General features: G+C 33.8%; 1 protein-coding gene across 1 annotated transcript; it reads left to right on the top strand.

Annotated features, from left to right (window-relative positions):
- Positions 1 to 4,778: 4,778 nt before the first annotated feature.
- LOC132721000 (uncharacterized) lies at positions 4,779 to 10,039 on the top strand. Its single transcript, XM_060705246.1, has 7 exons — positions 4,779 to 5,298; positions 6,115 to 6,298; positions 6,632 to 6,777; positions 7,326 to 7,575; positions 7,929 to 8,114; positions 8,641 to 8,865; positions 9,392 to 10,039. The coding sequence occupies exons 1-7, from the start codon at positions 4,993 to 4,995 to the stop codon at positions 9,469 to 9,471; spliced, it is 1,377 nt and encodes a 458-aa protein (XP_060561229.1). The 5' UTR covers positions 4,779 to 4,992; the 3' UTR covers positions 9,472 to 10,039.
- The last annotated feature ends 1,393 nt before the right edge of the window (positions 10,040 to 11,432 follow it).

The raw sequence follows: 11,432 nt of genomic DNA, 5'->3' as shown, positions 1-11,432 counted from the left end.
CAATATCGCAAGACTATTTTACGCCAAAGTAGTTCTAAGTGTTTTTATTTTAAATGAGAAATATGGTATTTAATTTAGTCAATGAGTTATAAGGCTTTAATATTTAAGCTGCATAATGTCTTCAAATTGATGTAAAATTAAAAAAAAATACAACAAAAACTTAAAATTAATTAATTACATGCAAGGAAAAATGATATTTAAAACATTTTTTGGATTATAGAAATCTTTTTTTCAATCAGACTTTTAGGCCATTCTATAAACTTACATAACATATGTTAGTCATAGAATTAATATTTACATAAAAATGAGACAGATATCTTGAAATGGTTATGATTATTATTGCAGACCATACTAATGTAACATAAAGTTATTTTAAGAACAAAATATTTGTAAAATACATTTTCAGGTAAATATATACATTGTATAAATTGTACATTACACAAATATTCAGAGTTTTATTGAACACTTTTTGTGTGTGAAGAATTTCTTGAGTGACATAATAATTATGCTTTTATGAAATTTGACTCGCTGGGTTATTTTATTCATAATGTCATGTCTGAAGATTTAAGTTCAGATTTCTGCTCATTTATTTTTCAGTATGATAAGTGCTTTATCAATTTATGTGACAGACTGATCTTATAGCGATTTAGAGGATTAGTTTATATTTTGGAGAAATCTATAGTAGCAAAAACATACATGGTGATAAAAGTCAATCTGAAATATCTTGGTGCATATGTAGCTACTACATGTAGTATTAAACACTGCATAAATTAATTGTTATGTACCAAGATATATTGTTAAGTATCTGGTTATTTAACAATGTATGAAGTCACTTGTTATATACCACAGTATACTATACTCTATTACATTATTTTCCTCAATCAAAAGTTGACAACATAAATAGGATGCTTATACCTATATGCAGTTGAATATGAAATAAAACACAAATGACACATTTGTTACATACAGTGGTTGCAATGTGTCACTTGTTATATACTAAGATATTAATATAAACATCTGATTATTTAACAGTGCAGTAATTAAACTATTATAATATCTTTAATATAATGTACATCTACACTAGAAAGTACATTTTGTTTTTATAAAAGCCATGATTTATCATTGAGTTATTTATATCATGTTGTTTATATTGTTTTCCTTTTTATTAGAAAATAAACAATACAAATCAAATGTTGTCCAGTTGGTTTTATTTACAAAAATACAATAAAAATACAAGGATAAGAGTTGTATAGTACTTTAAACCAATAGATTACATTTGCTAATTTAACAAGAATTAAAATACATGTAGTATATTTGTATAATTATAAGAATAAGACAACACTATTGATGTTATAAAAATGGAGCTCATATATATTAAACTGTTGGCAGATGTATTGCTTTACTTTTCATGCTATTAGTGTTATTTAGTTTTCACATTTCAGATAAAAATCAACTTGTATAATATTGAGCTAATTGCAGTTTGATATGTCTATTTTATTTTGTGTATGTCACCGTGTTCTTGAATCCTAACAAACATACATTTACATATCCATATTTTATGAATCCACTATAATATCAACACATACATACATCTTGGTTACTCCCTAAACACATTGCAGCACTACAATTTGATAGTTTAACTTAAATTCACTTTTTATGTCGCAAATGAATTGATTTTATTACTTCGTTTTAAATATGATTATTGAAAAAGTATGTCTTTAAGTAGATTTTATGACATATTGTTGCTCCACGGTGTGTGATATAGCCCTCTTTGTATACTAGCATCATCATTTCTCGTGCAGCACGTGCTCGCGTTCCTGATAAAACTACTGGATGTATTACTATGTCGCTCAAACCTTAATGAATAATGACTGTCAAAATTGTTTACCATTCCACCGCTTACGTTTGCACTTCTTATCCCAACGAATTGTCTGTAAGGATGTACAGTTACATCATTCCGACGGCGTGTTAGCGTCGGGCCGACGGACTGAGACCGATATGCTTCATCTAACATTATTTTTAACTCCTCAATTGATCTTGTTAACATTTGAATGTAGTTTCTTGCCAGAGATAGAGTTGCAATTTTAGATAGTTTTCGCATTGAAGGACCGTTAGCACATGGCATAACCTCCCGCAATCCCTCCATCGCTAGGTTCAAGTCATGCATACGTTTTCTTTCTCTTAGATTTATTTTAGCTCTCTGCTGTTTAGTGCCGATCTTGTCTACATCCGAATCGTTCTCTAAAAGAGCATCCAGCTCTTGTTTTGTATGATCAATCACATGTTTATCTCTTGTAAAACGGAATTCATCAATGTTTTGCCGATATCTGATTGTATCGTGATTGTCGTCAGTTTCTTTATTTTCTCCTCCCGACAAGTGTGCCGACGATTTCTCATTGGCGGCGTCGTCACAAACAGAAATATCCCCGCATTCTGACACGTTATTTTCGTCCTCAGTTTTCATGATTCTCTATAAGATGTATGCTCTGTTTTAATTGTATATATGGGAACAGAATTGTAATTCCAGTGTCGTCTGTTGCAGCAGATATAATGCACGTTAAAATGCAGACGAAACGATCTTCATTTCAGCTTCACAATCAAATTGTGACGTCAGGTTAAATATTGCATCTGCATGCCAACTTATTGGGCATAAGCCCTCCATATTAAAAGCACACCCCAGGGCGGGGATGTGTGTTGTGCTCTGAAAGGTCGCCGTATCGTGGACACAAATCACTAATTACCGCTCGCGACATTCACTTACGGACAAAAAGATGCACACTAATTAAACATCTGAGTGAAAATATGTTTACAGGATTTGTGGATTGTTAACAGATTTGATGCTGTGAAAGTGTCAAAGTCAGTTTAGTGGGAGAGTAACAGCCCAATTAAAGTCATTCTCAAGTGCATTTTATCAAGTAATGCGCGCATGCAGATGAATTAACGGCGCGAAAATCAGTTCGGCGTGAAATTTGTCCACAGAAAGCACGTGTTTCGTTTCTGTTTGACCGATGTCTGATTTTTTTCTTCATAATGTCGCTTTAATATGGACATTATAAATATTTTAATATTAATAAAGATGACTTGTACCACTTCATATTTTACTCATTCAAGTTGGTAAGAAGGTATCAAGATGCTTTTGCATCTGGAAAAAAACCCACCCCGCACGTTGTTCGAACACACGACCAACGGTTTACAGAAAATAAAGACCAGAGAATCTGCCGCAGTCGTGAGGTAGGGGTTGTATTTTTAAAGTCTAGATCTCGATAGTTGTGCACCCGTACATACATAGTGAATACTTTAATGTTGTAGCTTTTACGCTTTTTGTCGAAGATTTGAACTTTACAAACAAATTTCACCTGAGCATATGAAATATTTTATATAATACATGCTCTTTTCTGTCACAAGATGTATATAAATGTATAAGATCGCTTTTGATGAAGGTTCGTGACTGTAAGCTTATAACTATTTTATTTCCCCAAGCTAGAGTGCGAAGGTATTCTGAATAAGATTTTATATCAATTTAATGAAAATATATTAATTTTATCCAGATAAAACCTTCAGTGACACAAGCTTTAATTTCCCGCCACTGCCCCTCTGTTTACAGTGAACAGATGACTTTCTCATTATCGCAGCGTTTTAGTCCGAACATCTCCGCGTGAAGTCACCATCATTATCAATATGTTTAGAAACAAGGCGTCGAGGGCAACCTGTCACCTGACCGGCCCCCTTTTTATACAAGCTCCCTTATCATGTGAGCCTAGCTAATTTAACACGTGATTACACGGTATTTAATTTAAACCCCACAAGGCAGTGCATTTTAAGCCAATTTGTTCCTTAATATAGAAAATGGCGTGCACAGCGTTATAAGGGTTTATACGCCAACCGCTTGTCTGCAACGAACCTAAATGTTTCTTGTATTTTTTTTTCTAATGTTCTATATATGTATATTGATCGAGCATGTGACGGTGAACACTTACAATCATATGATATGAAATCAATATTTTACCTGCCAACCATAACGTTAGTTAACAATTCTTACATTTTAATAAGCAAATCCTTTAAACCGGTATATTTGACAGATAGATAAAATAAATATAAAATAAATATAAAATAAATAAAAATGTAAATAAGTAAATATAGCAAAACAGAAACTATACATTATACAATAAAACAACACCAGGAATATAATTCTTTAAAGCAGCATGCGTCGAGATTCATGATTTGTTTAAGAATATGAAAAGTAGAAATATTGACATGTGAACAAATAAAGTAATCACAACTGAAACCAGGCACCAATAATTCACATACGAGTATATAGATACTTTTTTCCTATATAATGACCTGTAATATGTCAAAATGCGCAAAAATAACACTATATACTCCCTTAGTAACCATAGAAAAAATGATGCGAAGCGAGAAAGTTAATTGTTCTACAATGAGCCCATTTTTTAAAAGTACATTCTGTATTTTAGATATTATAGTTTTAGATTTTAGATAGAAATGGGATATTCTTATCAAATATTGCTTGAAAAAAATCCGATTAAGTCTTATTTCTAAATATATTCCTCCAATATATTGTTTCATGTTTGTTAATCATTAAATTGAGGAAGTTTCAATTGTTGTGTAACTTCCTTAATCAGAAATGAATTATTTACAGCTACACTATTATATACATACTATATACTCAGTGCGCAGCCATAAATTCTGTTGCTTAGATATATTATTTTTATAAAGGATGAACCGTAATGATAGCTAATATGGAAGTGTTGTGATTCATTTACATTTATCGCGGTCAGGTGATATGTGTGTTTACCTTAGCTTAATTATAAAGAACGCTGCTTTATCTCGTGACCTGTCATACTCATGTGACTTCTCGTCCAAGTTATTTATAGTATCACTAAGTGCTTATTTTGAAATACAACCAGTAGATTTACTTAAAACGGGTATTCTGTTATAACCAGACGGTAGGTTGTGAAAACAATAAAGGATAAAATGTCTAAAGAACGAGAGGCTTTCCAGCAACGGACTGTTGAACAGACACAGCCCGGCTCAAACCCGCAACCAGCTCCCGTCTTTCATACGGAGCAATATGATTCGCGTCCGCCACAGACTGGTGCTTACCCAGGACTAACGTACAACACGTCGGCTCCAGGCCCAGCCACAGTTGTACCAGGTCCGGTTACGGCTCCTGTATATCCACAGATTCATGGAGTGGTGCAAGCGAAGAAGTCCCTCGTGGACTGTTATATTCTGTGGTTAATTCTAGGACTGGTAGGAGCGCATCATTTTTACTTACGGGTAAGTCAGTTCTTTTTTTCTTCTTATTTTTTCGTTTCTTTTATTAAATTTTTGATTTTTATCTTGGGGGTATAAAACCTTGTGCATATTGGCGAACCTTGGCTTATTGTATATGCCAAGTCAACCAAAGGGTCGCTATTATACCAGTGGTTTAGGGGAAATCTTAACGATGAAATGTCATTTATATGAAAAAATATTATTAATTAAAGTATTGAGTGTAAAAAATCTTGCATGAAGTCTAACGTGTATACTATATACTTTAAAAACACTATTGGAAAAACAAAAATAGCCAGATGTCTCTAATGTATTTAAAGATGGGTTTTATTTATTTCTTTTAACAAGATGTTGTGGTATTTTTTTATATTTTTTTAAAATCTTTATCAGAGACCAGATAAAATCAAGGAAAATATCGCTTAAAAAATGATCTTTATGCTGATAAAACAAACGCAATAGCTTATAGGTAAAATATCAGAAGTATGTTAAGCTAACAAAAATGCCATTTATCCTTTAACATTTATTCAAATGATATAATTATGTGAAGAAGTATATACTTCATAAACAAATACTTTTGTACTGACACAAAATTAGGCTACTGCAAACTGGATGAATGACGTTCATGTGTATACAGTAATTTAGTGCTTCCTTATTTACCCCCATGATCAGCAAGTTTAACCGCACTGTCAATGAGGACATTTTTTTTAGATAAATTATCATTACTGTTATAAAGCTTTCATTTAACCAATTTTGTATTGTATTTTGAAAGGTAACAAATAAAATCCAATGTAGAAATTTAACAATGTAATGTGATTTTTTCAGAGACCATATTTCGGTGTGTTGTATATTTTGACGTTTGGCCTGCTAGGATGGGGTTATATCGTAGATATGTTCAGGATGCCGTATTTAGTGAAGGAGGCTAACAAACGACTGGCTGATCCTCGAAAAGACAACAAGAAAAATATCAGCGATGCTTATACTTTATGGTTCCCATTCGGACTCTTAGGTAGAAACTTGTCCCTGATATAAAAATGTTCTAGTATTGGCAGATGTTGCCATGGCGACTAACTGACAGATATGTCAATAAATAAAAATTGTTTATTTAATTAGTGCGAACGTCGTTTATTTGTCTTTTAATTTAGGGAATAGAAATGAATCGAAGGCAGTATTCTTTCGTTCTCTTGTTTGCAACCCTTCCTATGTACATGTATTATGATCGGAATATCCTACTTTAGGCCTATCGTAACATGGAGTCTGGTTAAAGCCCACTAACTAAAATATTTAATATAACTTACACTATCAGGTAAATTTATTATCAGTTTTGTTTATTTATTTTCAGGTTTTCATCATTTTTATCTGAACCGTCCAGGGTTTGGTGCTTTGTACTTTTTCACGTTTGGACTGTTCGGTATTGGCTGGTTGGTGGACTTGTTTCGTATCCCGTCTCTAGTGAAGAATACCAACAATGATCCGGAGCTAGATAATGTATGTTAAAAGTAGATCAAAGAAAGATCCCGCTTTATTGTCTTAAACTTAAGGAACATTTTCATTTTCTAAAAATAATCACGTTTGTCCAGACACATGTTTTCTGGATTTTTTGAGAATGCTTGCTACCAAGCTTGCTGTATGAAATATTTCGATTAAATCTTTCATTATCCCTTCCTGCAGTGTTTTATGTTCGGACGAATCAACGTCTCTCATATGGTAGCTGACTAGCTTTCTCACGGATTATACAAGATTTCAAAAATATAATTCTATTTAGTTCTGTCCATTACGCGAGGGTTCATGGAATGGAACGAAAAATGAACACATCTAAATGTTTCATGTATAAATGTTTCATTGTGATTTAACCGGTCCTAGAGAACAATGAAGATAGATGACATTTACCACTGCCATCCATAAAACAAGCTCGTTTTAAACACGCCTGCAATATTCGTTGATTTTGCCGTCTTAGGCGTCCTTAAAGGCTTCCATTTATCTTATTTAAAATGTATATATTTTGAAGTATTCAAAACACGTTTTTTTCATTTCAGAATAAACATGTTGGTGCAGCCTATGCTTTAGGAATGTCTCCTCTCGGAATCCTCGGATGTCATCATTTCTATCTGAGAAGGCCAATATTTGGTCTGGTCTATTTCTTTACTTTCGGAAACTTTGGGGTCGGCTGGCTCGTTGACTGGTTCCGTATGCCCGTGTTAGTGAAACGGACAAATAAAGAAATTGCGCTTGGAGACAAGGGAGAAAAACATGTTGACGATGCTTATGTATTATGGTTTCCCCTTGGTAAGAACTGGTTAATTTATCTGATACGCCTAATGAAACAGAGTACGACGTCAAACTAATGTTAGTACAATTAAAACCTATAAACCAGCATTTAAATAGTTTTTCTTTTTTATTAATGCTATTTTAAAATATTAAGTCATCTACTTTTATTTACGATAAATTAGGTATCAAACGTTAAAAAAAATCCACACACACTCAAAATAGCGACGTCGATATGTTTTCACAACAATTTTCAAATTTGCATTGGGTAAATATCCATTTAATTGCTTGCTTTTCATAAAAAAGAATTGCGCCTGCTCGGTCACCACATATTACAACATGCGCACACATCATATATTTCGGACTTATTTCAGGTTTGATTGGAGCACATCACTTCTATCTAAACCGGCCAGTGTGGGGGTTCCTGTATTTTATGACATTCGGATTGATGGGTATAGGGTGGATTGTTGACGGGTTTAGGATGCATTGTCTCGTGAAAGATTGTAACAAACTGACAGAAGAGAGGAGAAAGTTACCATTTTATCGTGGAGGTAGTGCAGGTAAGTCGGTTAACATAATTTAACTCCATTCTCCCTCTAGTATGACATGAAATTGCCCTGTACAGTCCGGATTTCGATGTCATAGCAACCAAACTAAACGGTTGTTCTTCATCGCTTGTCTCTCTGTGGCATTCGAATCGTCAAAAGAGAAAACCATGAACGTTGACCAGTATGTCAGTTTAAAACACTGCAGGCTTAGTTTGACTGACGGCAGTGGTATATAGGTTAAAGGTAACACCCCAAAGCACCGACTTAAGCATAATTCAATATGTATACAAATGTACATGAACAGTCATTGTGCAAATATAGAAATTTCTTGTTACATTACATACAAAGTGTAATGTTTAGATAAATGTTATCTAACATAAAGCTGTTGCAATGTTTTTAGCATATGTGCTCAACATGTATGATAAATCTGTAGTTGAAAATGGTCCACATGTACTTGGTTTGATTTTCGATTAATATATGAATCATATACTATCATTATATATATACCGTTTTAAAAATGATATGATTTTGTTTGTAGGTGTTGTGATCGCCACCCCTGGCCTTACAGGCACTGAGGGATATGCTGCTCCTGTCTATTTCCCACAACATCAACTCCCACAACAACAACAACAACAACAATATCCACCACAGTATCAGCAACATCAGCAGCAGCAGCAGCAGCAGCAGCAGCAACAACAGCAACAACAACAGCAACAACAACAGCAATACCAGTATCCCTCTGCCTATCCAAATCCCCAGCAAGGTATGGTGTTTCGATACTATAGATTCCAAAGAAATACTGTAGTCTTTTATTTATTATCTTGAGCAAATATCACCTTTGGTACAAAGATATGAGCCGTATCACGACAAAACCAACATAATGGGTTTGCGACTAGCATAGATCCAGACCAGCCTGCGTGTCCGCGCAGTCTGATCAGGATCCATGTTGTTCGCTTTCAGTTTCTTTACTTGTTATAGGGTATGTAAGCGAACTGCATGGATCCTGATCAGACTGCGCGGGTGCGGAGGCTGGTCTGGATCCATGCTGGTCGCAAACCCATTATGTTGGTTTTGTCGTGACGCGGCTCATATGTTATTGCGAGTTTATTAATGATCTATATACGCTATGCTGTTGCTGTATCCCTTTATATTATTATCAATACAGTAAGTGCACTGCAGTTTGTTCCATTACAATGCCTTACAGTGCATGGTTAGTAACAAACTAAAAAAAACCCAAAGCAAATCAGATATTGTGAATCTTTAATATGTTATTTATTCTTTTATTTCAGTACCTTCATACATGGAGCAGCCCCCACCATATAGCCCTCCGTCAGCACCTGGTCACCCACAGAACGGAACAAAGCAATAAAAACTAAAAACTGCGCATGTGCGAAAATAACATCCATGATGATCTGAACAAGTTCAAACTGTGATGACCCATGACGTTTGATTGAAGTGTCCCGTCTTTTATGTCTACATGTATTTGTTTTTGTGTTAATGTGTAATAGTGCTTGCTTACTATTTTGCATTATGATGCGTCACTTTTCTAATTTCACATTACAAGTCGACACAGTGCTATGTTCATAACGATGTGACACAGCGTTATTTGCGACACAGCGTTATTTGCGACACAGCGTTATTTTATATGAGACAGTGATATTTATATGTGCCATAATGATATTGTAGTATGTAATATTTTTGATATTTTTGTTGTGATGTAAATTATGTTGTGAAAAGTAATATACTGATGATGATAATAATGATATAGGTTTAACTTTAAGGTGGCCAACATATATATTCTATGTGACAAAAATAAAATCAAATCTTAGCAGTTGCGACACCTTAGATGTATGATGTGCCATTTGAACGTCGTTTTTAATGTATATCACTTTATTGTTATGTATATTATATTAATATTAAATTTATTTGTTAATGTTTTCAACTTTGTACTTTTAGATTTTGTAAAAAATTTTCCCGGGAATCTTTGAAAATAATTTTTTTGCAGTATTTTTAAATTAGGATTTTTTGAGACTAATAGTCGTAGTTTATAAAAACAAATGTACGGATTCCCGGAAAAAGTTTTTCTGTATTACCTATCGACATCATTTCCTGAATTTTGGGAAAAAAAGGGCGCCCGATAGATATTATTGTAAAACTATATGTCTATGTGCTTCGGACTAGAGAGTTCGAGTAGTTGGCGTGGCGTATGTTCCCGTCATGATTTGTGTAACGACGGTACACATGATTCTCTCTTCCTGTATTTGTGTATAGATAAGTTTGGCAGATGCGGAATAACTCTTTAGTACCAACGCAAAATCCGAAACTCGCTTTTAAAGAAAAAGTGCACCTTTATGACTGGAATTCTGTTAAAGCTGCTCTTAAACAAAACCTTGTAGAAATCCAAATAAATTGACAATCAATATCATTATATCAGAAGTTAAAATATGTTGTAGTTTAATTCAAGCCGTATATTATAGATGTACTGTTCAATTAAAACATCGTCTTTGAATAGTATTGAAATTTTTTGCATTTCTACATCCCCAAACACACCCATTGTATACGTCAGTCAAATTTCCTCATCTTCAACCTCGAGTGTTCAATATCTTACCTCTAGCATGTTATATGTGAATTAGTCATATATGCTTGACAGTTAAGTAGCAATATTTCTACCGCCAATAAGTGCTGTTGATATCATGTTTCATGATGCATTTGGCGAAACTGCAAATATTTATACAGTCCCGCTGTAGTGTCCTCAACATGTTCACAATAAATCAATGCGCAGTAAAGTAGAATATTTTCATACTTTAATTGGATTGTATCTAAAGCCCTTAAAAGTTTAATCGTGGCTTAAGTTCCCGCTGATCATTCTCTAATCTATGTTATACAAATATATGCCTACAATCTAGAGAAAATATCAATCTTAAATCGATGATATCAAATTCGATTGAACAAATATAATCCCAGCCATTTTGCACACTATTATGCCGTAATAAAGATATTTATTACTGCGTCACTGCATCCTCATCATCTATCGTGAATTCTGCGACGTTTTATAAATACAGTCTAGAAAACACAATTTCCTAAACTGTTTGAGAGTCTTTAACACGTAAGGTTTTGAATGTTGCAGTTTTTTTATCTCTGTAAATTTGCTTTTTTGTCACAAAAGTAAAATTAAAATGTCCTTATTTCATCAAGAGGTGAGTGCTTAACGTGTTTATATGGGACTTTGTTTTGCTTCCATTTTTGGAACTGTCCATTATCGGGATATCGAGGTGGACATTCGCAGTTGATCAGCCAACAGAATAGAGCCTGGCCAATCAAGCTGACTAA

This window comes from Ruditapes philippinarum, unplaced genomic scaffold (genome assembly GCF_026571515.1).
Source record: "Ruditapes philippinarum isolate M1 unplaced genomic scaffold, ASM2657151v2 ctg2169_1_1_1_1, whole genome shotgun sequence".
Classification (NCBI taxonomy): domain Eukaryota; kingdom Metazoa; phylum Mollusca; class Bivalvia; order Venerida; family Veneridae; genus Ruditapes; species Ruditapes philippinarum.
This window is presented reverse-complemented; position numbering and strand designations above follow the sequence as displayed.